The 26,127-nt window shown below is 39.7% G+C and overlaps 5 protein-coding genes across 5 annotated transcripts in view; 4 read left to right on the top strand and 1 right to left on the bottom strand.

Annotated features, from left to right (window-relative positions):
• Positions 1 to 942: 942 nt before the first annotated feature.
• On the top strand, positions 943 to 4,162 carry LOC139300432 (ethanolamine-phosphate cytidylyltransferase-like). Its single transcript, XM_070923538.1, has 12 exons — positions 943 to 1,031; positions 1,642 to 1,803; positions 1,931 to 1,997; positions 2,097 to 2,181; positions 2,258 to 2,299; positions 2,899 to 3,031; positions 3,166 to 3,248; positions 3,353 to 3,430; positions 3,522 to 3,587; positions 3,681 to 3,746; positions 3,840 to 3,928; positions 4,048 to 4,162. The coding sequence occupies exons 1-12, from the start codon at positions 950 to 952 to the stop codon at positions 4,160 to 4,162; spliced, it is 1,068 nt and encodes a 355-aa protein (XP_070779639.1). The 5' UTR covers positions 943 to 949.
• A 3,155-nt stretch (positions 4,163 to 7,317) lies between these two features.
• Positions 7,318 to 16,088, top strand: LOC139299855 (guanine nucleotide-binding protein G(o) subunit alpha-like). Its single transcript, XM_070922791.1, has 10 exons — positions 7,318 to 7,356; positions 7,882 to 8,017; positions 8,120 to 8,211; positions 8,338 to 8,430; positions 8,749 to 8,909; positions 10,831 to 10,959; positions 13,439 to 13,568; positions 13,679 to 13,750; positions 15,094 to 15,181; positions 15,772 to 16,088. The coding sequence occupies exons 1-10, from the start codon at positions 7,318 to 7,320 to the stop codon at positions 15,960 to 15,962; spliced, it is 1,131 nt and encodes a 376-aa protein (XP_070778892.1). The 3' UTR covers positions 15,963 to 16,088.
• A 414-nt stretch (positions 16,089 to 16,502) lies between these two features.
• Positions 16,503 to 18,232, bottom strand: LOC139300533 (neuropeptide B-like). The gene is made up of 2 exons (XM_070923661.1): positions 17,935 to 18,232; positions 16,503 to 16,881 (listed from the first exon to the last, which is right to left on the bottom strand). The coding sequence occupies exons 1-2, from the start codon at positions 18,190 to 18,192 to the stop codon at positions 16,753 to 16,755; spliced, it is 387 nt and encodes a 128-aa protein (XP_070779762.1). The 5' UTR covers positions 18,193 to 18,232; the 3' UTR covers positions 16,503 to 16,752.
• A 930-nt stretch (positions 18,233 to 19,162) lies between these two features.
• On the top strand, positions 19,163 to 20,778 carry LOC139299959 (basigin-like). Its single transcript, XM_070922920.1, has 6 exons — positions 19,163 to 19,218; positions 19,469 to 19,607; positions 19,832 to 19,964; positions 20,124 to 20,313; positions 20,643 to 20,652; positions 20,737 to 20,778. The coding sequence occupies exons 1-6, from the start codon at positions 19,163 to 19,165 to the stop codon at positions 20,776 to 20,778; spliced, it is 570 nt and encodes a 189-aa protein (XP_070779021.1).
• Positions 20,779 to 23,493: 2,715 nt separating this feature from the next.
• rnf213a (ring finger protein 213a) overlaps positions 23,494 to 26,127 on the top strand; it is a 29,174-nt gene continuing 26,540 nt past the window's right edge. The window contains exons 1-3 of the mRNA XM_070922918.1: positions 23,494 to 23,570; positions 24,799 to 24,923; positions 25,792 to 25,916. Of these exons, the coding sequence (XP_070779019.1) occupies positions 24,818 to 24,923; positions 25,792 to 25,916 (231 nt within the window). The 5' untranslated portion in view covers positions 23,494 to 23,570; positions 24,799 to 24,817. The remainder of the gene's footprint in view (positions 23,571 to 24,798; positions 24,924 to 25,791; positions 25,917 to 26,127) is intronic.

Here is a 26,127-nt window from a genome sequence, read left to right as displayed (position 1 = left end):
ATGGGATTCTGTTACTGTTGTGGCTGCGCACACACTGCAGGTCTGGCAGCGCTCATCTGTTTTCTTATTGATTTTTGAGGATGCTATTTATAGTGCTGTTTTACACCTGACTCCCAAGAGTGCTGACGTGTAATATAATATGGTAAAGACGGCACAGATGACAAATTTAAGGCTTTAGCCACCACTATCTTTTGTGCACATTAGATGTCAATATCATGTTCAAAGTAAAGCAGAAAGCAAAACGATCAGACTGATGTCAGCTGTTGGCAGTAGTAATAGTGATAGAAGGCTAATGCCCATCTGTTCTCTATTACTATGCTAAATTACCACGTTACAATCTCAGCCTCCAATCTGTGCTAATCTAATTATCTACAGATGGTATCATTGCCGGAAGAGGAGTGACGAGGGAGGGGAAAACACACTGTGCTGCTGACTTTTTTTATGTTGAGACTTTGATGAGATATCTAGCAGATCACATGAAGTGTGTAGATTATATTGGTGGGTTGATAATATCAGAGACACTGTGAATATTAAAGGATCAGCATTTTTTAGACTCTGAAGTAAAAAATCTACTGATCTCCTACTTTCCGAGCGGTTGTTACTTTTCGTTTATTTCACGATGTTTTAATCAAGTGCGAAAACACCAAAATGGTGCGTTCAGTGTGTTAAAGAGGGGCTGCCATTTCTAACTTTGACAACTGTGTGAGCTTCAAAATGAAAGCACGTCACACACAACTCTAATCCAGTGCGCCGTGCTTCATTCACCAGATGTTGTCGAATGTCTTTCTATCATCAGGAACAGAGCACGGCGTACTGGAGAAGAGTTGTGCGACATGTTTTAATTTCTGCCAAACCTCATTAAGAAATGACCAAATTCACACTTCATCTTTGTAACTTTTGTGAATATTTATATTCATTATTCGTATCTTTTTTTCCTCCCAGCTATGACATGGTCCATTATGGCCACTCCAACCAGCTGCGACAAGCCAAGGCCATGGGAGATTACCTTATCGTTGGAGTACACACAGACAGTAAGGCTCAGAACCATTGACTGTCAAACCTTGTCTCATGTCACATCTACAGTAAATCTTCAATGGCTGCTTTATCAGGAGCTTTTAAGGTCTAGCTCATCTGTACATGACTTTTTTTTCATCCCCGATTCAGATATTCTTCCTGCCTTTACCATGCATGATTCAGCCTGGACCTGCTGGGTCTGGGGAGCACATGGCACCTGTAGCCTCTGTTTATTTTCTCCAGCCCCTTCATTACCAGCCAGGCACCAGCTGTGACCTATATACTTTGGAGGGGTTGCTGTGACAGTAGCGCAGCGCATCAGCAATTGTGCCTCTCACCCTCCTATGACACGCTGGGGCATTCTGACATAATGATATAATAATAATGGTATAATAACACAGAATGACTTCACAGTCAGGGCCAGCACAGATATCAGCAACCTTTCCCTCTGCTGCAGTGATAATGAAATATCTCAATGACGAAGGCAACGCCGCATTCAGTCATGATAAAAACTGCTTATCAGGATGTCACGCAAAAGGAGATTTCTGTCTGTCTCAGTCAATCCCAGTTTACGTTATTTATGTTTGTCAGCAGTATCATTTTGAGTGTACACGTTTTGTTTTCAAGGTGAGATTGCGAAGCACAAGGGCCCGCCAGTCTTCACTCAGGAAGAAAGATACAAGATGGTGCGGGCCATAAAATGGGTGGACGAGGTCGTGGAAGGAGCGCCTTACGTCACCACCCTCGAGACCCTTGACAAGTACAACTGTGACTTCTGTGTGCACGGAGGTACGTCACTACCTCATTCCCTTATTTAGACATGCGAGTAAATGAACAGCCGTGATGAGTTCTGAGTATAATGCTAGATCTGTTATTAGTTGATATAAGCAGCATGTCATGTACCTTGTTGTTTCAGATGATATAACACTAACAGTTGACGGGAAAGACACATATGAAGAGGTGAAGAAGTCAGGGCGGTACAGGTGAGTTACCTTTTGAAACATGCAGAAGATAATTATAACAGGATGTGATGTTGTGTGTGTGTTTCTTAAGCTGTCACATTGTGTATTGTGCTGTGACAGGGAGTGTAAGAGAACCCAGGGAGTTTCAACCACAGATCTGGTTGGCAGGATGCTACTGATGACCAAAGCACACCACAGCAACATCGTGAGTACGGCCTTATTCTCTCTATATGCCCTCAGCACACAGAACAAGCCCTAATTCAATTCCCTCTTCTCCTCAGGATAGTTCAGACTACCAGCAGCACACAGACAACTTTGGAAAGGTAGGTACCAAACACATTTCCAGCTTATTTTAAAACTGGTCATCAACTAGCCAATATCAAATCCTCAGTTTACTTCCAAACTCTTAATCGCCATATGTTTAAAACCAAATTTAGCTTCCTCTTCCCTGACTGTTTTGTCAAGTAGTCAAAGTTGCAATGTGGGCCAGATGTCAACCATTATTAAGCAAAGTCCCTTTACTGTGGACCCACTTTATAACCAAGGCGCAGGCCTTGCCAGTAAACAGTGAATGCCACTTCTGTTCCTGGACGGGGGAAAGTAAGTCAGAGTCAGTCCTGCTGGGGTTTTAAATAGCCTGGAAGCAGTAGAGGGCCTCATTTAAGACTGAAAGAGTAATGCTGTGAGTTTGGCGAGGGTTGAATAAATGTGCTGAGGTATTGTGGGACAGCTCTGAGTACACCATTGACCAAAGGTGACATTACTACTCACACCACTAGGTGGCGATGATGCAGCGTTCTGGTCTCATGTGCTTAACATACTCAAGCGATGATGCTCTATCTGATCTGAAGTGCATCTGCCTTATTGCTGTCACTTTGTACTCATTGTGCCTGTTTCTGGATTACGGGGTTCACATGGTCAGAAGGGCCACAGTCCCTGGACAGGGGTGTCTCAGTTCCTGCAGACCTCACAGAAGATCATCCAGTTTGCTTCAGGCCAGGAGCCTCAACCCGGAGACACCATCATCTATGTGGCAGGAGCCTTTGACCTCTTCCGTATCCTTTTGTGACTTCACTAGCTTTTTTACTTGTGCAGTTTAGTAAAGTGAGAAGTTTCTGTGACAGCCATTTATAAAAGCAGCAGTGTCACTGTCAGAAGCCAGCTTTTCCCTTGACTAGTCTCCTGTCAGACATTGGCCATGTGGACTTCCTGGAAGCAGTGCATAAGATCTCAGAAAAGCCATACATTATAGTGGGGTTGCACTTTGATCAGGTGAGTCTCTTTGTGCTCTTTAGCATCTGTGTGAGACATTTACTGCCTCCCTGAGAGTTGGCATACAGTTTACTGTACATTTCTTCTTTGCTCATATTTTTCAGGAGGTGAATCGTTACAAAGGGAAAAACTACCCCATCATGAATGTCCACGAGAGAACGCTCAGCGTCCTGGCTTGTCGAGTGGGTTCTTCTTGCTCTTTCACCGTTAACACAGTGCATTGCATGTATATCTTAGTTATCAACAGTTTGTTGTGTGCCTTTTTTTTCACAGTACGTGTCAGAAGTGGTGATTGGTGCACCCTTTGCAGTCACGAAAGATTTGCTGGACCATTTCAAGGTAAAGTACGGGAAATATATTATCTCTCACCTCTAGATAATAATGTTCTCTGCAATTAAAAATGAATAAAATAGCACGTATTTTTGTCCACAGGTGGATCTTGTATGCCATGGAAAGACAGAAATATATCCTGACAAGGATGGATCCGACCCTTATGCTGTAAGACTCTAAACACTCTTTTTTACAAACGCCTCCTGATATACACTGACATGATGAATCACATTCATTTGGCAATATTTTCTTCATATCCAGGAGCCTAGGAGGAAAGGAATCCTGCGTACCGTTGACAGTGGGAACAGCCTCACCACTGATGCCATTGTGCAAAGGATAATAAAAAACAGGTAAAACAAAAAGAGCATAGCTCCTGTCAGATCCACTGGGCAAAACAGTATTTTTAAAAGGTAAAAAAAAGGTTTTGGGGCATACTATATAATCTTCCAATGTCCTTTGTTTGATTCAGGTTGCTGTTTGAAGCAAGAAACCAGAAGAAAGAGGCCAAAGAGATTGCTGTGATCCAGGCCATGAAGCGACAAGAGGAGGAAAAGACTAAAGAAAGACCCCAGGCTGTGCTGTAGGAAGGCCCCACACAAGCACCATCAAGTGTCGACACAACACTGACAAGCTCAATTAATCTAAACTCATGTACAGGAAGATCAACCCTTTTATACGTGTTATGACACCCTCCACACATGATCCTGGCTAATAACAGCAGGCCTTTCAAATCTGCTGTGGGATCATCAGGTATACAGTGTGTGTGTGTGTGTGTGTGTGCGTGCGTGCGTGCGTGCGCGCGTGTGTGTGGATCTTATGTGTATTCATATATTCTGCATATGCAACTACATGTTCATGTCAGTCAACAATCACACATACAGACGTCTAACTATTGAGTTATGGACAGAACAATGGAAAAAGTGTTGGAGCAAGGACGTCTTCAAATGTCTATTTTATGTGTTCGGATATTTTTAATTCCTCAAGTAATTTTATTTTTTTGCCTTCAGAGAAAAGTAAATTTTATTTTTAAGTATTATATCACAGGATTTGGACATATGAAGGGCAAGTGTAGACTTTAACAAGGAAGTGATTTGATTAGTCATTTCTGTGGGGTTGTTGCTTATCCTTGTATATACTGTATGTACTGTATGTATGTATTATAAAGAGATCACAGGCTCTCTGGAGGATGCTAAAACCACTAGAGAATCCCAGCTTCTCTGCATCCGACTTGGGTTGTTTTGGACGTGAAAAGGTGTTGAAACTTTGATGGACTCTTACGGGACCTCATGTACATATCAGACCTTGCTCCTATCAGACTGCACTGACTTCTCAGAAATCATCAGAAACTGTTCTGATTTATTGGTACAGCAGGTTTTTAAACTAAAAAAAATGCACACTGTTGAGACCTGCACGCCTGGCCTTTTTGAGTGCAATTCCTTTTTTGTTTTTTTAAACCAACACTCCTTCGATTTATCCTAATATAGAGAACACTAAAGAGTTTCAACAGACTGACTTTAACCTTTAGTTTTTGTAGTATAACTAGACAGACTATGACAGATGCTCAGTGTTGCTGACTTTATCAAGAAATAGACCTCTTACTCATGAAATAGACCTCTTACTGTCATTGAGCCCTGAACAATTTAACCTCTGTCTCTATATCAAATGGGATTAAATAATATATTTTTTGTAGATGTATATTTTACTCACCTCCTCTCCATTAACTATTGTATGGGTGATTTTCATATTGTTTAAAAAGCATAATAATATGTTGGTATGTGAAGTTGGAATGTATTCAGTGTAGGCTATGATCTGTATGTTATTGACAACTCCCAGTTGACAAATACTGTAGAAACTGATTGGACTACAGTATACTATTGCTGATAATAATAACATTTTAATCTGAAAGGCTATTTGTCGTCTTCTTTTCGCTAAAACACAAAATATCTGGGTGTAGAAGGATTGTAATGTCTTATTTATTTAACTAATTGAGGTAAACAAGCAGGCTGCACATGAGTCGCATTATGAAAGGTTAAGGTTATGTTTTGGACACAGAAGTTACCTTTGATCAAAAAAAATGATCTGAATTTTGCAACATGTGAATGAGTCACACAGAGAGTTTGTTAAATGTCAGGCCATTAGCAGCAGATTGGTACACAGCAAAGTTCTGTAAGTAGAGGCTGTAGAGGAAAAGTTAATTTGTATTGAGATCTAATGTGAAAATCTGTTTAAATTGGAAGCATGAAGTTATCTTACACTAAATTTCTAAGTGGCCCATTAGGCTCATGTTGGCCAGTGCAGTTGGTTAAACAAATCATGCATTCATACATACATTCACAAATTCACCAATTTATGGTCACATTATATGCTTTAAGGGACATTTGGAGAAGTCATTTAGCCATTATGAATTTTTGGCAACCCATGCACTGTATCAGGCAGGCAGTGGTGGAAGAAGTATTGTGATTTTTTTTTTTTTTTTTACTTAACTAGAGTAGCAATACCACAATAAAACAATATACAGGTCCTGCATTCAAAATCTTAGATAAATAAAAAGTACAGCGGAAAATGTTCAAAATTAGAAATACTAATTATGCAAAATGGCTTTAATCAGTGTTACATCTCTATATATATTTATAATGATACTGATCATTAACATGTACATGTATGCAGCATTTTCATGTTGTCAAGGTAAACTAATTACAAACTTTTTATACTGTTTGGTAGTTAAATCTATAACAATGCATATTTTATAACCTGATGTAACTAGTAACTATAGCTTTCAGATAAATGTAAATAAAGTACCTCAAAAGCGTAAATGCAGTGGTGGAAGAAGTATTCAGATCTCTTACTTATACCACAAAGTATAAATAATCTACATCCGAAAGTACTCATTATGCAGAATTTCAGAATAATATATATCATATTACTGGATTATAATTATTGATGCATTAATGTGTGTATCGCTTTAATGTTGCAGCTGATGTTTTTACAGGTAGTTTCATCTATAATTTTGTATTAATAATCTGAATATGCAAAGTAACTAGTAACTAAAGCTTAAATAGATGCATTTAATGGAGCAAAAGTACAATATGTGCCTCTGAAATGTAGTTGAGTAGAAGTGTAAAGTAGCAGGAAATGGAATTACTCAAGTAAAGTAAAAGTACCTAATAATTGTACTTAGTTATAGCACTAGAGTAAATGTATTTCATTCAAAATTTCCATCATTATTTGTCTTAATGCTTCAACTGCACGTGCTGAGAAGGTTTTGTGATATCTTTGTTGTTTAGGCTTGTTTAGGCCGTGCACCTGCGCACGTGCCCCTGATGAAGCTAATTAGCCCTCCAGTCTCTCGCTGACGCTGTTTGTTAGCAGCAGTTTGGCCGGTTTGACGGAGACTCCGGCGTGCAGAGCAGAAGCAGAAGCAGAGCAGAAGCAGAAGCAGAAGCAGAGCAGAAGCAGAGCAGAAGCAGAAGCAGAGCAGAAGCAGAGGCAGAAGCAGAACAGAAGCAGAAGCAGAAGCAGAAGCAGAAGCAGAGCAGAAGCAGAAGCAGAGCAGAAGCAGAAGCAGAAGCAGAGCAGAAGCAGAGCAGAAGCAGAAGCAGAGCAGAAGCAGAAGCAGAAGCAGAGCAGAAGCAGAAGCAGAGCAGAAGCAGAGCAGAAGCAGAAGCAGAGCAGAAGCAGAAGCAGAAGCAGAGCAGAAGCAGAAGCAGAGCAGAAGCAGAAGCAGAGCAGAAGCAGAGCCATGTTTTGCTGTCTTAACATGCTGCCGGTCCCGCTGCAGGTTGCTCAATTCCTTCATAAATGTTGAATGTTTTGCTTCTGGTGACACCGCAAACAAAGTGCGAGAGATGCCTCTAAATATGCAACATTTCGTCTAAATTGTTTTATGGATTAGACCTTCACGTTGCTATTCAGTCATTAAAAAGGAAAAACAGTTAACTTTTTTAGTTAATTTTATGTGATTGACTTTATGTGATGTGAAAATTTAGCAGAACTAAGCTAATTAACATACAATTAGGGAAGAAAAATAGACCATTGGCTTCTTTTAAGCTACTTGAGATAATCAGAATATTAAAAACTGACATTAAAATTACTTTATTTACTTAGGAAAATATTTGTCATTATTAAAGAGGACTGTAAATGCATTTCTAGTCCGTTTTGTATTCTAAAACATTTGATAAAACCTCATTTATGATGTTTTTATTGGCCATATAGGAACATTCAGCCATGTTTGTTTGGCATTCAGTGCTTTACTAGAGTCCCAAAGCATCCAGGTTGCATGTGAATACTGTGAATTCTTCCTTAGATCTGCATGGGAATGTGCCTTCACCGGGATATCACAGAAGAGGGTAAAAAGGCAAAACTCCAGAGCTCTAAAATAGAGCAAGACCTTTGTGAACATGCCAGGACTGAGATGAATGTGGTGAAAATCCTCCTGCTTGGTAGGTTAAACTACAGTCATGTAAGTGCCTTTTGTTTTATCAGGTTTCACGGAAGTATTGACATTTTTCATAGTGAAAGCTTTTCTCCGGCTTGTGTGTCAGGAGCTGCGGAGAGTGGAAAGAGCACCCTGATCAAACAGATTAAGATAATCCACAGCCACGGCTTCTCCAAACAGGAGCTCATCAGTTTCAAGGTATTGGGCAGCTGCAAAGCAAATGGAGCGTTTATTTTCAGCCCTGAAATACGAAAGCTATCTGAGCCAAAAACAACTCTCAGCATCAGTTTTGTGACAAAATGTCGACTGTCATTCCCTCCACAGCCTGCAGTACTGGACAACCTGCTGACCTCTATGAAGTTTGTCCTACGAGGAATGGGCATGCTGAGGGTTAACCTTGCTAACAAGAAGAACAAGGTGAGGAGACAGTTTTAGATCAAGTTTCATCAAATCATGGTTCTCTTGGTAGCCCACTCTTCATTGCAGCCCCTCTTTATCACACTAGATGTCAGTCTTTATCTGTATATGACAAATATGGTCACTAGAGATGATTGATGGCTATTGGTGATCATTATAAGTTTTAATGCTGCAAGGCATACAACATATTGATGCATTTGGACCTGCAGGCAGCACAATCTGCAGGTTTTTGGGGAGAAAACATCACATTTACTCAATAACTTCAAAGAGAAATAAAAAGTGTCCTGTTCTGGTGATATTTTGTCCCATTTACTGTAGATGCACGCCCGCTCCCTCCTGTCCTGCAGTCAGTGTTTGGGGGACGACCAAGAGCTGCTTCCTTTTGTGGCTCACGCTTTCTGCGCACTTTGGGCCGACCAAGGGGTGCGGGCAGCTGCGTCCAGAGGTTACGAGTTTGAGCTGAATGACTCTGCACTCTAGTGAGTAGAATGACCTTAAGGGATCTATGTGACAAAATGCACTCCGCCCAATTATGACCAACGGTGGAAATGTCAAGGGGAAATTTCCCAGTAAGAAGCATGTCGTCACATCTTATCAATACAGGGCAACAGTAAAGCGAGTGCTGAGAATAACTCATCTTCAGGAAATGATTCCTGTGACATTTGTGGAATGGGAGGCTTAATTGGGACCAAATTAAAAAAGCAATGTTTGCGGATATCCAGGAAGCTGGGAATTAGGGTGGAGCAGATGAAACAGACATGATTAAAGAGTCAGTTTTCTTGTTTAATGAGCAAGAAGTTGAACAGTAGTGTGTGTGTGCGTGTGTGTATGGTTGGGGGGGGGGGAATTGGAGGATTTGTTGAATCTATATTAGCTTTTTTACCACAATACATCTCACTGCAAATCATGTAAATGTATTATGAAGCAGAGATTATTGGAATGCAGCCACTGTTTTTCCGCTCATCTTTATGTGGGACATTTTTATATTCACGTGGGCAGAACTGTTTTTTCCAATCGCTGTCCTTCAGCAATTGTGCCCTTTCAATTGTTTATCAAAACAAAAAAAAGCAGTACTCTGCATGGATGGTTTGAGTGTGTTGCATCATCAGCTGAAGTGTGGATCGTTAACTGAAGTGTGGAATACATTTTGCTAAACAGCATTATTGTTTTGCACTCTTACTTTCATGCCAATGATGAAGTGTAATTATTTAATAAAAAGAATCTCCCCCCCATCACATTTATTGTTAAAACAGTACCCCTTTTTAAATGAATACACTTGCATCATTTTGTACTCAAGTAAAATCTATATATGTTGCTGTCAGATAAATGTGGAGTACAATATGGGAAATTGGTGATCGTCAGACTTCTTTAAGCTGTCTGCTACTTGGTGTTTTTTTGCTCGAATTTGCTGATGCATCATTTACAAACAACACAATTATGTATCGAAGGTTGCATGTTGTCTTTTTAAAATGAAAGAGAAGGTGGATTTTTTTTTTTAATCTTTTTTAAATGGGCTGATCTCCATATCTCTGAGGGAGCAGGGAGGAGGTCTGCCAAGTTAAAAACGTACTCCAACTGGCCAGACTGAGAGAGATGAAGATGTGACAGCTTCATTATTGGAACTCGATAAGGTTGAGAGCTGGAGGATGATATGAAACTCTGCTAGCTCTCTTTCAGAGTTCTCACTCAGCTGGACCCCACATTGATTTCTCCCTCCAGAAATATTGGATTAGACTGAGTCGTGACACACTTGACTTCCCCGGGACCTGAAGGCACCTCAAGGTGTAAAATGACTTCTTGGACATTAGCTTTGGCATGAACTGAACTGTTGATGTTACTAAAAAGACATTTGCAGCTACAGGAAGTTGAACTATTGATGCAACCTGTGTTTTTAGAAATCCATTCTAATCAACACTAACTTTATTGACTTGAAGTCACTGCTATTGAGAGCGAGAGAGAGAATTTTGAAATGGAAAATCAGCAGGTAGAATTACACAGAAATGCTTTGTCATGACATCAGTCAATTTTTTTTTTTTTTTTTTTTTTTTTTTTAATTTAATGAACCATAACTTGGAGCCTTCAAGTTGAATCAACACTTCTAAATCGGTTTCAACAAACGGTGAACATTGTTCCCTTCATGGAGGTAGGATTTTTTTGCTGTTTTTAGTTTAAGATCAGTGAACCTAATAAACTGGCAACTGGGTGTAGGTAGCTGGGTAATTGCCCGAAATGGAAAAAAAAAAACGTATCATAAAGCCTAAAACATGTCAAATGTGGCCGTCTTGGCCTGATATTGGTAAGAACTAGAACTGGATGTGTATCTGCTTACAATTTTAAGTTTTGAAATGTTAGTCTCATCAGTGCGTCATGTGTCTTGTTCTCTTCCTATTCCCTGCCCAGTTTCTTTGATAACATGAGTCGAATCATCGCTCCCAAATACGTTCCCACCGAGACAGACGTTCTGAGAGTGAGAGTGAGGACCTGTGGAATCGTTGAGACGCAGTTTCAACTTAATGACGTGATCTTTCGGTAAGACTTATTAAACTGGCAGTGCTAATTCAGCAGTGGATGCAACTTGATACAGTGCTGTGCCAAAACAATGCTGTATATTGAGTTCATGAAGGTAAGAGCTTTAATGATTCACATTGGGCTCTTCTGAAAGCTCCCTGAAAATCATATTATTATTCGTTTATTGTTTGAGGGACAATTGCATTCTTGAATATGCACAGTTAGTATTAAAACAATATTTCACTTTCAAGGGACAAGTAAACTCATTGTATCCAATACCTTTACATGAACAGTCACTGTGAAGTGTCATAGTCCCTTGAAACACCAAATCTAATGAAGAAATCTTGATTTATAAAGCGGATATGAAAACTGAAAGCAACCTTTTAATGCGACCAGGGGGATATAGACATCACTGCATACACACACTGACTGCAGTATGTTCAAATAGAGACAGACACTAAAACCACAAGCATGCAGATACACAAATACAAAAAACATATTACAAGCTACAGACTGTAGGCTATATGTCACATAAATGCATTCCTTTATACACCTTGGTAACGAGGCACAGTATGTAAATAAGATGGTTTTGGAGTTGTTTAAAGGTGCAGTTTCCCAGCTTTTTTTTTTTTATGGTTATTCATTTTTGTCCTTAATTGGGCAGTTGACAGACAGGAAATCATGGGAGGGGAGAGAGAGAAAGGGCAGGGGCATAACATGTTCCCTGGTGGCTCTTTCTGTGTCTCAACCACCAGGGTGCCCCTAATTTATAGTACGCCTGACTAAATGTTGGCTGTGGTGGATTGCCTACAAGCACATTTCACATCTCTGTACGTTGATTTTCACTGAAACTGGTGGCGACTGAGAGGGTACAGAATTGATAAACAATAAATAAACTTTCCAGTACACTCAATTTGCAATCAATGGATTAAACAAACAAAACCTGATCTATGGTCCATTAAGGAGTTCTGGATTTAGAGTTAACTATTCATGGAGGTGTTATACACACTTTAACATGCTGCTGTCCTAGAGAGCAGCTTGTTGAGCCTCTGGAGACTCAGCCTCAACACCAACTCTTGAAGGGTCTCTGACGAAAGCTGAACTCTTCTGAGCTGAGAGAGGAAGCCGCCTGGGCATGACTCAGACATGAAATATTGATGACTTCCTCCTGGTTATTCCAGGAATAATAACACGAATGTGGAGGAAGCATATCAATGAAACATTGAAACCCCACCCTCCTTTCCCCTTTTGACCATTTCTTTTTCAGAGTAAACAACTGTTCGTGATGCTCCATGCGCCCTGTCCCTTTGCTATGACTGCATTCAGTATGTGGGTATACTGTAGCGATTAGAAATGCGTCGGTATGCTTCACTGTGTTTAAGAATCTGACAATTTTACAGTACTTTTTAGATATTTTGTCATCAAGAAATATCTTTGACTAGAGGAAGTTTCATCAAATGTAATATTCTTGATGCTCTGAAAGGCATCTATAAATTTGCTATTCTTACAGTACACAACAATATTTTCTCAAAGATGAAACTGTAACAGAAATATTTGATGCATAATAATCTGCCAAGGTTTGAAGTTGTAGAATTGTTGCTTTTGGTTACTGTAGTAAAGTTACCGTTCAGATACCGCAGAGAACAATAAACCAGCCAAACCTGTGCAACGTTGAAGACCATGTAAATAGTATAATACACTGTCTTTATACAATCTGTTATGATGTACCCTGCAGTAGTTAACATGTAACATGTATCTGTTTATTGTTCAGATTATCTGGCCTTCTCCATATTATTAAATTATAGGTTAAAGATTTTAATATTTTCTTAACAGATGAGCTAAAACTGCTTCAGAGTGAGTCTTGTATCTCTTGGGCTGATTCCACTAAATAGCGAAAATAACATTATTTGCTCAGGTGAGTTGTATCACTTTACAGGTCTGATCGTGCTCTTCCACTAAACCAGAAAACCACAAAAGCCTTCTTGCAGTCATGAGTGATGATTTTCTTTTCTGCGGCACAGATGCTACAGCTGTCAAACGCCACAGTTAATGCTTATTGTCCCCCAGCTTGTGAAAACTGACTCTTGACCCAGGGGATAAGCGCTTCATCGCGTCTGACATGAGCGCCGCAATCATGCACCTGGAGACTGTCTGGCCCAAATGGGGACTCATTACCTGTGTCACCAAGACCCCCGGCTTCACTTGGTGCCAGATCATGTTTTGAAATCGATTGCGCCGATATTTGAAATGGGTTTGAATGTTTCAATGCAATGTTATTTCCTAATACAAACGATATGGCCGTATTACCTGAGAATAAGACAGTTTATCTATAGTTTATTTAGCCTAAAGGCCTGAACTGTTGATTGTGGTGAGACTTTCACAGAGACTAGTGCGATCAATAAAGCTATTTATGATTTAATATTTTTATTTAACTCTCATAATATTTTATGACAGCTTAAGTTACTCCATCTCTATTGCGTTTTGCTTTGCTTATTGACAGGTTGTATGATGTCGGGGGCCAGAGGAATGAGAGGAGGAAGTGGCTCAGCTGCTTTGAATGCATTCAGGCCGTGATGTTTGTCGTGGCCCTCAGCAGCTATGATGTGACACTGATGGAGGATCCTTCAGGCGTATGTGATGAAGAAGACTTTTTCTTTTCTTACTTGGCAGAATAGACAATGAGATTTGGTTGAAACTACATCGGTTACTTTCCTTTTCCATTTTTTTTCCCCCTCATTAGAATCGGCTGCAGGAAAGTCTTGAACTTTTTACATCCATATGCACCAACACAGTCTTTAGGAGCACCTCACTGGTAAGTTTATTTGCACTTATTTTAGATGGCCTCAAAGATGCAGTAGATGAATATGAATGTGCTTAGACTACAATATGGTGTCACTTTTAGAGTTTTGTTTATATGGCCTCTGCCTTTGTGGTATGCTCAGACTGCCTGCCATGTCTGTTTTTTAAAGCTCATCTAAATGTGTGGAGGTGACGAAAGCACTGAGTGGCTTTTTTGGTAATCATTCATGCCGAGCAGAAAGGACACAAACTGGCTGTGATTGCGTCTGACACACATAATTAGCATACAAAGTCTAATTGAGATTTAGGGCAGGTGATTTCTGTTCAGTAAGTTGGCTGTTCAACACTCAGTGCAATTAGTTTGTCTGATCTATTTCGTATTGGGAGTTTGTGGGTCTATTTATTTGGACATGAATGACTCACATGATGGTCAGTCGCATTTTATACTTGATTAACTGAATGCATTTAGCGGTGAGGGTTATAATGCAGCCATTTCCTCTTGCATCATTTTTTGAAATGTTGATTGTGTTTTAAATACTGGGCAGCCGAATGTTTTAATATTAGCAGGATTTAGAGATTCTATAGAGGTGGTAGAAATGGTAGAAGTGCATATTGACTCTAGATAGCCTGAAATTCCACCTCACATGTGAACCAGGATCTGAACTGGTGCATTTGAGGTAAGGCAACGTACTCTCAACTAGCATGGAAGCTATAATCAATCATTAACTACTACTTTCTGTTTCTCTGTTACCTGAAGCAGCGCTAGGTGAATGTATTTTAGTTTTTACAGGTTGTGATTCCTTTTCTGTAAAACCTCAGCAAATGATACCATTAAGCCACTAGGTGACTTTAAAATTGTGTTTTTTAATTCACTAATGCTGACTCCGCCTTTCAGTGCACTACTGTAGTGTCAGCAGTGTGTGTGTGATGACTATGCAGAGCATCGGCCTGTTTTGGCTCTGGAGATGCCGTTTTAGCCGCTGGCTCACTGCAGAGCAGAATACTTGCTGTGCGGCGTCCCTTGTGAGTAGAGAGATCCACAGTGTCTTCATTTCAGAGGATTTTAGGAAGCTCTCAGAATTTATATACAGCAGTGTGGAGATAACCTTTTATTCATGAGGCTGTCATCTCATACTTCAAAACTTCAGTATGTAATGTTTGTGAAACAGGATGCCACAATACTACTGGTGTTACAAGCTACTTTGGGCTTCAGGTAGATGAGCCCTTTGCAGAGTGCCGTGTTTCTACAAATACGTTTCTTTTTTGTGAATGTGATATTCATTTTGTGAGAAACTGAGAGAGGCATCAACTGGCATCAACTGGAGGGTTATTGAATAATATCTCTCTCTCCAACAGATTCTGCTTATGAACAAAACGGACCTTTTCCAGGAGAAGATCCTGCTCTCTGGAAGACACTTGAGATTTTACCTTTCTAGTTATAAAGGTACGTTGAAAAGGAATTATTTATTTTTTTCCCCGTTGATGTTTCTTGTGTAAATATGTTTGTTATTTAGTTAATCTAAAAAAACAAACAAAAAAACAATATCAATCTGTTGGTACTTGGAATCCCCCAATTATGTTGCAACTGTTCCAATGTTCTTGAGAAACGTGTGTATATATAAACAGTATGTACTGCTGATGTGGGATACTCCAGTTCATGCTCAACTCTTACTACTCAAGAGTTGACAACTTGAAACTTTTTTTTTTTACAATCTTATATTCCTCAAGGAAATTGCGTGTATGTGTGTCTCTTTATTGTTTTGCTGGATGGTTCACTGCATCCCTCCTGTCCTTTGGGTAATCAGAATTCCTTCTAGCCAGAGATTGTCACGGTATTCACACATTCATTCTGGCTAGATCATGGTCATACATATTTCAGATGGGGAAAACTTACAGATGTACAGATTCTTACTGGAAGCCAGTGTCTTGTTTTTATCAATATTTAATGAATTGGACTGTAACAGACTGCTCACATTACTGAGCTCGGTCAGATTGTCTCCAGATGTGTCATTTTTCTTCCTTCGTCCCCACCAGGAGCAGATGGTGACGTGGATGCTGCAGCCCACCACATCACTGCCATGTTCTCGTCATGTCACGGCAGCCCTGACAAACCCGTGTACCACCACTTCACCACTGCCACAGACACCAGTAACGTACAGGTGGTCTTCCACATGGTCATTGATCAGATTATGAAGGAGAACCTAGCAGCTGTCCAGCTGCTGTAAAAGTCTGTCTAGATGGTGTTTGTCATTCAGCACTGATATCTTAATTATATCAAGTTGTTTTCCTGTCATTTTATAATAACTTATTTAAGCAGCTAATAAGGTTAATATGTTTCTTTAAGCTGCACCTCCCCAATTTATTTTTAAAACATTTTAAATAAAATATTTATTGATCAGCATACCAAGCCCTTTTAATGCTGTTTATTCATTAGCTCTCTCCCCTTTCAGTTAGAATAAAATCTCACCATGTTTTAGTATTTGTAGATTTATCCTTGTATCAGTAAGCTGTTTTTAATAGTGCAGGTTAACTACATCATTTTTACTCAGTGTTTTCTTTGTTGAAATCTTGTTTGCAACATTTAGTGCTTCTAAATCACCCATAACTGCATTCATTAATCAAAATATGGTGCAAGGTATTAGTTTACAACCTATTCATCTTTCAAAAAAAGCAGTGATTTATTTTTCTCCAATGCAGATGAGAATAAGAGTCATTACACTGTTACCGGTTTTGCATTCGGTAATTTCAACATGGGGTTGCTTCATGATTCATTTATTAATGAAAACTCAGATCAAATATGTACATTAATACATTACAACGTAAAGCTTTTAAGACGGGTTTATCATAAAATCAATAATCTGGTGAAATGGTGAATGAAAAGTAGCCTTAGTAGTAATATCTTCCATCTAGTGCAACACCAGTGTTAAACTTGAAGTTAGAGACATGTACAGTTTTCAAGTGTCACGCCTTCAAGAAGTAGTCTTCGTCATCCAGCCCAGCTGTCGGCTTTACTGCTCAGTCTCCTGCACAGTCTGAGGAGTCCAGAGAGAGGAAGACGTCCGCTTTGCACTTAAATGAACCCTCGATTTCCTGGAGGAGCTCACAGCTCTGCATGTTTGGTGTAATGTCTTTGATACAAATGGGCTGTTGAGAGAAAAACAGACAAATGATGCTGTTACTTTAGAGAGTGCTTAAAAAAAAACGTAAAAACTGTCAAGACAGTGAGATGTTTGATATCCCAACAAATATTCCTGCAGAGAATTACACTAATCGACAGTGCGTTTATATGGACCTCCTCTCTAGTCCTGTATCTCTTGTCATGTCACAAACGCATAATGGCAACTAAGTACATTTATTCAAGTACTGTACAGAAGTAGATTTTGAAGTACTGTGTTTACATTTTATGCTACTTTCACACTGTAGAGGGAAAACTGCAGTTTAGTAACTTTGCAGATTAAGATTTTACATTGACAAAACAAGAAGTCAGTTTATAAAATGGGATGCATTATTACAGATTAAACTGCCCAAAATTATATAAAGTAGTTAAAATGACCTCGAGGTCCACCAGCTACTTTAAAATGCTTCTCTTATATGCATCAATGAATATAGTACATAACTGAACTTGACAGGAGCCATTCTGCTGCGTAATGAGCACTTTTGATATTTTAAGTACATTTTGATGCAAATTCTGAATGTTAGACTTATATTGTTGTAGCTACTTAAGTAAAGGACCCGAATACATTTTTATCTTGTGCACTGCAGTGTGAAAATAAGAATCCCAAGACCATTATTGCTGTTAGAACTCCGGCTTTCTTTTCAATTTCATGTAATGCATAGTTTCAGTGGTGCTGACTGGACAGTTCCTTTCTGACTGAAGTGGCCACGAGTCCAGGGGATTTCTGGTCACACACTGATTATACTGTATTTATTAAATATAAATGTATAGTTTCCACTGCAAAACTGTAGCCAGTACTACAAACTATAGCCGGAGCTCTTGTAAACTACAGAGTACAAAAGTTGCTTTAAGTTTAAAATCTTAAAGTAACTTCACTTGTTTCCAACCAATTGCTGGTGTTTTGTAATTTCAAGAAAAATGGGACATTCAGGTTATACAAAACACATTTTAAATGCTGCGCTCATGCGTAATGGCTACCCCACCCAAGCCACAATGCCGTGATGAAAGCGATTAGAACTGACCATGGTCTTCAGGATGAAGTTTTGCGGAGTTAACTCAGAAAACACGCTGTTGCTCGCAGACTCTCCGCTGTCTGACGGGTCCGGCTCGGCTCTCCTGACGTACGGTGACCTGCGGATACCGGAGAGCAAGCCGGACGCCCTGCCCACCGAGTAGTAGCTTGGACCGGCCACCTGCTTGTACCATGCCTCTGTCGGACTGCAGGCGAGCAGCACGGAGATGATCACGATGGGGAACACGAGTCTAGCGGGCATCTCCATGTCGAGCTCTGAGGCTTGGTCCTGGACTGCTCCTCCTTGTCACCGCTTGCTGCTTGAATCCTCGTTGCTCTGCTTATAAGGACCCCGTGACCATACCCGCTATTTCGTGGGCGATTCACGTGCGCACACACACCTCTCAGAGAAATCCTCTCCTCCAAGGTATGAAATTGTCATACAATCTTACTTTTCTATAAGCAATTGTGAAATATTCCAAAGAGTCTGAGAAGTCTTATTGAAATTGAAGGTTAACTATTAAGATTAGATATTAAAATAAATAGAAGAACCTTTTCAAGATTAATCGATCTCAAACATGTGAGAGGTGACTCATAGAGACAATGTTGCAGTGTTGTTGAGGGGCAAGTGACACAATGGGAAAGACGAGCTCCTACCCTTGTGATTTAGTCATTTAAATGGTTTCACACAGTGATTGCATCAACTTTTCTTATGTGTATGTTGCAGAGCTGGCAGGCCCAGAACATTTAACATCCGCAAGTTTAACTTTTCTTGTCATTTTTTTTCTCCAACTATCAAAAGTACAAAATGGCAAATCAATGAAACAAACAAAACCCTCCAACACACATTCAACAGTTACGGCAACATGTGGTTGTTACCTTGCCTCAAAAACCACAAAGTCAGAGTGCCAGCTCTGATCGGACTGTGCTCTGACCACAACAAAGCACCATCAGACTGCCATGTACACAGGACATGGGTTTCCTCCACAGAGGGCTGGTTTTTGTACATTTCACTGAAGCTGTGCGCTGTCTCTGTGGTGCATGTGACCTGATTTCAAGGGCTGAAACCCGACACCTTATTTTAATTACAGGAAGCTGTGTGTACGATATGTAGCTTCAGAAGCAGATAAAGACAAGAAAAAACACTTTCACTGTATTTTGAGAAGGAAAACATTTCCTGCAGAGCTTTTTAGAATCTATTACCACCTTGATGATTGGACTTGATTGTAACTGCTAACATGCGCATTGAACCCAGAAACTTGACATGGACACTGATGCCTGATGTTTCTGGCTGGTAAGTACAACACTGAAGTCTCATTCAATGTTTTATTCAAATGATAAAATCTTAGAATATGAATGAGGTGTGTTCAGGTGTTCTCTGCAATACGTGGGAAGCGCTATATCAAAAGCGACACATCTGCGCGGTGTAAGGCTCGCCTGTTGTCATTCATTGTTCATTTTACCATCCTGATAACCGGAGGGTGGAGAGACTCGTGGGGTCATGTGAAGTCTCATCATTTCAAAGGTCGTTTCATATTTGACAGCAATTCAAGAAAAGTTGCAGCAAGATTTCAGTATATTGCCAACAAACATCACAATTGTTCTCTAAAAATACACCAAGTGGAGCACAATGATGCAGGAATATACACCGTCAGATTTAACAAACAAATGGCAGAAGGCCTGGTAATGTTAGCCCAACATAAAAGGTTGATGGTAAGAATTTTTCTTTGTTTTATAACTTGCAACCCCACAAACTTTGATGCTTTAGCTGTACTTTGCTCTAGATTTGAAGATTTCTGTAACGAAACCGAATGGGAACAGAACAACGAAGGAAGGCGACTCTGAGTCTGACCTGCATAAACGGCTGCGATGGCGGTCACCTTTCATCTGCTTTCACCTGGTTTAAGAATGGAGAGCTCATAGCCGAAGGACCTGTACTTTATTTAAGCAACATGTCCTCCACAAACTCTGGAAACTACTCATGTTCTCTAAAGACACACTCAGGAACAACTTCAGCAGTCATACATATTGATGTTGAATGTGAGTACAGGACTCAAGATAAGTACTTAACCGAATGAATAAACATATAAATGAATAAACAATAACCTGATGAATAAATGAAATAAATGAAAACTATGATTTAGATAATGAGATTATATGAGATTTCTCTGACAGTTAACAGCTGCAGGTTTCTTTCAGATGGCCCTACGAACACTTCAGTGTCTGTCAGACCGTCGATGGAGGTGGATGCCGGCAGCAACATCACGCTGATCTGCAGCAGCCATGCAAACCCCCCAGTGGAGAATTATACTTGGTTTAAGATAGATGATGATGATGATATTGTGGCTGTTGGACACCAGCCTGTGTTCTTCTCTGGTGACGGTGGCCAGTATTTATGCAGCGCCACCAACAAACATGGAAGTCAAAACTCCTCTGTTGTGACTTTAAAGACTAAAGGTAGGTTGATAATATCACTGGTCCTTTACAGTAACGGTTGCTTGAAAAGTTGGTCTTCTAGTTTTCATTGTTTAAGGATCATAAAAGTCACATTGAAACAATCACTTTTGAGTAGATTATGATGTGTCACATATTTTGATTTGAGGACTTAGCTCTTGACATGCTGCCTTTGTTACACAGAGTATTGGGCAACATTTAACAGAGTGTATATACATATCATTGCTACTGTTGCTGTGCTTCTGGTTGTGACCACCATTATAGCCGTCAGAAGGTGAGCTATCTTTACACTGTACCACTATTATATCTCACATATAACGATCATGTGATGATGCTGTAAAGTCTGTTAATGTTTCAGTCTCAACAAAAAAAGAACAACAGCACCAGAGACCGACTGTGAGGAGGACATACAGGTGGCACTATCATATTATCTTCATAAGTTTATCATGGTTCTAATGTGTTTATGATTTTGTACCTGAGTTAACGCTGGGTGACATACATACTGCAGTCGGTTAAGTTGTTAGTTATACTGAGGATGTCTGCAGACGTGTTTTTAGAAGCAAGTTAAACCCACATCCTGGTCTTGCACTGGTTTATAATAGAAACGTGAAGGGAGAATTTAATATAGAGGACATTGTTCTGCACTAATTCGTGTTATTATATTCAGAATACCGACTACATCAACTGGCCAGTTTCTGACAAAAACCAATCACAAGAGGGAAATCGGTATGAGGGAGTAACAGTAGAACTCATCTACGCAATGGTTGACTTTCACACCAAGAGAAAGCCAAACGTGAGAGATTTTGTTTTTTTTTACAACTGTTACCTGTTTTTCAAATAATCTATGTTGCATTAGAGGAACCTTCACTGACTGACTGTATCACCTGCAGGGAGCAGCAGATGGATGACTGTGTGGTTTACAGCACAGTGTGCTGGTAAAGCTCAACAAGAACTTACACATTTCACCAGTAAAGGTTTGTTAAAGGCAGCTTAAGTGCAAACAAGATTTTTTTTCCTTTTTCAGGAACCAACCGTTGAACCCTTCATATATGCCATTGTGCACCAATAGGTGTACCGACATGTTTCAAGGGTATCCGGAAGATGTACTGCATTGCAGTGAAAATAAATATTATAATCCAGACAACAGGAACACATTGTTCAACAGAATCTAGGTAAAAAGGTTTACTTTAATGGAAAACTAATGGAAATTAAGAAAATAGGAGGTATGAAACTGAATTTTTGAACATGTGACAAAGTGTGCCATCAGCCTCCTCTCTCTGCTATGTTAGCTGAGTCTGTTAAGGTGATCCATGTCTTGGCACCAAAACATCTAATGGGAAATTTAGTTAAGCATGCTGGTCAGGGAATACATTTTTTGATGGGCGTAATTTCTACAGTTGCACTCATGTGGTTAGATGCACAATAAGAATCCATAAAACTTGACACATCTCAGATGATGGAGGGAGGATGAAGTCTGCTGGCAACCAAAGTCAATATCAAAATCATCCAAAATATCTCAGCGTCTCATTGAAGACAATATGCTTTCTGGTGCTCGAGGTTTTACCAAACATAGATGCTCTTGTCTTGTGGTTTTGGCAGTGTGGAAGTTAATTTTAAAAAAATGGCTTTGACATACTTCATTTATTCTTTATCTGAGACAATAAACAACCCAAAGCAAACAGCTCCTATTATTCTCTAATTTTGTGTCACTATTTTATGTTTTATTCAAGTTGCTTGGTGAAGACAGGCAGATTTCAATACCTTTGAATCTGACAGCCTGAATGTAACACACTCCTGACCTGGGAGTGCAGTCCAAGTTACCATGGAAATGTAGCTGCACAAAATGAAACTGACAAGCAGAGTGGAGTCTGAAGTTATCTTGCTGCAACACCAATCTTGGGTGTTTCGGCAAGATAACTTTTTTCCCCCCCTCATGAGCACAGTGTCCACTTGTGAGATCCTTTGGAGCAGACATCTGGTTGAACCTGCACTTTGTGGCACATTGTTAACTAAACTTGTTCAAATTCCAGGTTACTCTGCCCTCTGCTGACAATGTAAGAGCAGAGCATCCTAAGACAACATTGCTTTAATACATGCAACTCTCCTCATTGGATGTGTGGGTGTCATGTGAGAGCTGTAGAGAAGCACGGCTCAAAACAGGAAGAAAAAAGGCCATCCCACCGGCATCACAGGACGCTCAGTGTTTCTAACAATGAAACAGACCTGACTTTGCCTTGCTGAAGGGCACATACACTGTGCTCATAAAGTAATATCTCGCAGGAACTGGTTCAGAGCTGCTGCTCCGAGGACATTTTGCTGCAAGAAGCAAGCACACCTCCTTCCGTATAGCTTCAACAAATATTTTCTTTCAATTTGGGTTATTTGTTGAATGTTTTAGCTTTTATTGATCCAGGTAAAGGCTCAAAATTTCTTGACTCATATTCACACAGTTAAGCACGTCATGGGGGGAAATTTCCAGTGGCCTGCTGTTGGCCACCAGCCAGGATTTGTTCTCGTTCAAAGTCGAAGCGAAAGTAAAATGCAGTCACAAGATGAGTGAATGGGTAACACATGTACTTACTTGCAATCTTGACTTCCGAGAAAAAGAGGCAAAACACCAACATTTAAAATCCAAAAAGTATCAAAGACTGTCGATGTTACTCTTCATGAAAGCTTTTCTAAGCAGAGTACCTACAGAAGTGGAAACATTTATGCACCTTAATGTTTTATGACAGCTTCCCTGTAGCAACAGTGGTGGCCATTCATTGCAGTACAGCACTTTATCCCTCTTGGATGCCATAACTGATACCTACTCTGTTCTTGTGTTAAAAAGGACTTATACATCACTTTATTTAAAAAAAAAATGAAATCACATTTATTGATATAGTGTCATTAGAGGAGGTATTAGAGGAGTCCTAATTATTTACTTTCCACCTGTGCATGCAAACTTGTTCTGTTATCGCCCCCGCCCGGAAAAATACCAATATGAGTCATAGGAAAAGTCAATTTTATTAGTTGACACCCATTTCTGACAAAACGAAACTTTAAAAGACATGCGGAAATGAAATAACAGCAGTCTTTTATGTGACTATCTGCCGGTAGATCGCGTATACATCGCAGGTCCGGCAGAGATGACTTCTGGGCTCTTCCTTCTGTAACGCAGAAGAAAAGGTCTCGACGCAGTCAGCTCAGGTAGGACTGCTGGCACCTTTTCTTTCTTCTTCTACTGCTTTTGAAAGCTGGAGGTGATAACGTCAGACCTCACGTTATTATGACAAACTAACGTTAGGAATAAACTAATCATATGAGCTGGAGTAGCTATCATACTTCGCTGTCACTTCTGGACACTTTTGAGTAAGTCTGGCTCAAACGGGTTTCAAATGCGATGTAATTTAGTTGACACCTGGCTTTGCACCAGAACATATTACTGTCGCTGGTTTTTTGGAAAGCTCGTCGGGATCAAACTGACCCGGCTAATGTTAGCTAGTTAGTATACGCAGCTCAATAGACTGGCTGTTTATAGAGCGAGTCAGCAAGCTAGTTAGCGAGCTAACTCGTTGCCAACTTGTAGCAAGGTCACTTATTTAGTGTGCTGATACTGCAGTTGATACATGTATTGTGATACTGCAATAATAATAATAGCAGCTACTATGTCTCTGTTTAGCTAGCAGCTCAATTTTGCTGTTGCCAAATTAGTTTATAGGCTGGAAGAGAAACAGGAAGTGACTTAACGCATGAATCTACGAAGCAAATATGTGATTGGCTGAACTATGTAGCCAAAGATCCTTTCACTAAGAAGAGGAATCACTCTATTCTTGAAAAACGTCCAATTTTCTAGTCCACAAATATGAATATTCTCTCCTTTTGCGGTTATTCTTTACAATTTTCCCTGCACACCAATACAACCTAATTTTTCAATGATGTTTTACAAGTGTTCCATATTTTTAACACTTTGGAGCACACATAAACAGGTTACCTGTATAATTACGTACACTGCCAGCTATTTTCTTTAAATGTTTCCCTGCATACCAGTACTACCAGGTAGTGAAGTGTTTTTGAGGAACTCTGTTGTGCAGTGAGACCTCTGATTTTTTTTTAATCCTCTTTGGCTGAAGTGAGTTTATTATTGGATGTTGGTTCGCGCTGCTGAAGGTGGGCGTGCAGTGGCTCCCTGACACTGACACTGTTATTTCCATTTCAGTCACTAAACTAAATGTTAATTATTCAGTTTGTTGGGTAAGACTGCTCAAAGTCCAAATGAAAGACAGAAGTTTTTGCTCCATTTGGCGGTTGTTAAGCAGCGCTGAACGCTGACTCACGAGGCCTCAACTGGCAAAATTGAAAGTGAAAGGAATCTGCTACAGGGTGGAAACCATTAGGTAACTTCACATTCCAGTTATACTTGTTTCTTCTTTTGCAGAGATTACTGAAGTCTGAAGATGAAGTGCCCACACCCAAATTGTGGCCATAATATTGTGGAGAAGGCTGCCAAGTTCTGCAGTGAGTGTGGCATGAAACTGTCTGTCCAACCTGCAAATACACAGGGTAAGTAGATTCATTTAGAAATGTGGTTTAATATTATATTTATACTTACATGATTTATTAATGAGGTCCACACAATGTATACAAGAGTGACTATTATTGTTGTTTGTGAATACAGCATCCAGAATATCATTTGGAGGACCTACTGGGTATACTTCACATTAACAGTGTGTCATAGAGGGCTGAGTGTATGTTTCTTTGGGTGGGACTATACTATCACCTGCCACAATGTTTGGTTTGAATACAAAACGTAATTAAATGTCACTTGCTCCCTAAATGATAAATGTAACAACTTCTATGTTAAGAATGATGAAAAGTCATGAAAAGTGGGTGCAGCTGTCAAAACCTTTAGTCTGTATATTGACATGAGCCTACATTACTTATAAAGCACATATAAAGGCAAAATTAAAAAGTACTTGACATAGAAATAATAAAAAGCGGTCGTCTAGTGTTAGTGTTATTTTCTTACCAACAAGGCGGGTTGGGATTAAACAAACCCGACTATGATTACATTTGAGATAAAGGTCTATGTTGTGGTCTTTATAAAGAGCCCATGGGAGAAATGCAAACTTGATGCACTCGATGATAGAGCTTAGGTGTTTTGTCTGTAACTGATAATTAAATCAGAAGTAAAATAAAAATAAAAGAATGAATCTTTTCTATGTTATGATTGTATTCATTTACTATATAATGCATCATTCAAATCTTTCACCAGCTACGTGATGTAATTTAGATTTGGTTGAAACGCAATAAGCTACTATTGATAACTGCCAGAGCACACAGTGCAGTTATTATTCGCTCTAATAGTCAAAGTGGTTTTCACGTGTCTTTTGATGCTGTCTAATTTGTGTACCACATACTTTTAATCCAGATACAAGAGATCAGCCCAAATCCTTGATAGCAGACTCAGAAAGCGCCCCACCTGTGGACGGCAAGGAATCCAATAAATCCCCCAAACGACCGAATGATGAGACAATCAGCAACCCAAAGAAAAAGGTGAGTGTAACTGTCACTGTGTTGCCTCACTTTTTTATTTTACTTTCAGCACGGAGAGCTTCATATGAGCTTCATATTAGTGCAGTTACCTTTGGTCTACTAATGACTTTATGATCTCTCTATTCTAACTTAAGCTTTTAGTAGAAGTAGTCAACGATACTAAGAAGATGTTGACTCTGTGTTTAGATTAAAGACTGTTGCATGGTTTCAC

This window comes from Enoplosus armatus, chromosome 17, assembly GCF_043641665.1.
Source record: "Enoplosus armatus isolate fEnoArm2 chromosome 17, fEnoArm2.hap1, whole genome shotgun sequence".
Classification (NCBI taxonomy): Eukaryota; Metazoa; Chordata; class Actinopteri; order Centrarchiformes; family Enoplosidae; genus Enoplosus; species Enoplosus armatus.
The sequence above is the reverse complement of the archived record's forward strand: the minus strand, read 5'-3'. Positions and strand labels throughout refer to the sequence as shown.

Bases quoted from the DNA above. Each gene is read 5' to 3' on its own strand.
- LOC139299959 (XM_070922920.1), top strand. From the start codon at position 19,163: ATGCGCATTGAACCCAGAAACTTGACATGGACACTGATGCCTGATGTT. The intron at 19,608-19,831 runs GTAATGTTAGCC...ACCTGGTTTAAG, and splicing joins AACAAATGGCAGAAGGCCTG to AATGGAGAGCTCATAGCCGA. The intron at 19,965-20,123 runs GTGAGTACAGGA...GGTTTCTTTCAG, and splicing joins CATACATATTGATGTTGAAT to ATGGCCCTACGAACACTTCA.
- LOC139300533 (XM_070923661.1), bottom strand. From the start codon at position 18,192: ATGGAGATGCCCGCTAGACTCGTGTTCCCCATCGTGATCATCTCCGTG. The intron at 16,882-17,934 runs GTCAGTTCTAAT...TTCTCTCAACAG, and splicing joins ACTTCATCCTGAAGACCATG to CCCATTTGTATCAAAGACAT.
- LOC139299855 (XM_070922791.1), top strand. From the start codon at position 7,318: ATGTTTTGCTGTCTTAACATGCTGCCGGTCCCGCTGCAG. The intron at 8,018-8,119 runs GTAGGTTAAACT...CTTGTGTGTCAG, and splicing joins GGTGAAAATCCTCCTGCTTG to GAGCTGCGGAGAGTGGAAAG. The intron at 8,212-8,337 runs GTATTGGGCAGC...TTCCCTCCACAG, and splicing joins AGGAGCTCATCAGTTTCAAG to CCTGCAGTACTGGACAACCT.
- LOC139300432 (XM_070923538.1), top strand. From the start codon at position 950: ATGGTCCATTATGGCCACTCCAACCAGCTGCGACAAGCCAAGGCCATG. The intron at 1,804-1,930 runs GTACGTCACTAC...TTGTTGTTTCAG, and splicing joins TGACTTCTGTGTGCACGGAG to ATGATATAACACTAACAGTT. The intron at 2,182-2,257 runs GTGAGTACGGCC...TCTTCTCCTCAG, and splicing joins AAGCACACCACAGCAACATC to GATAGTTCAGACTACCAGCA.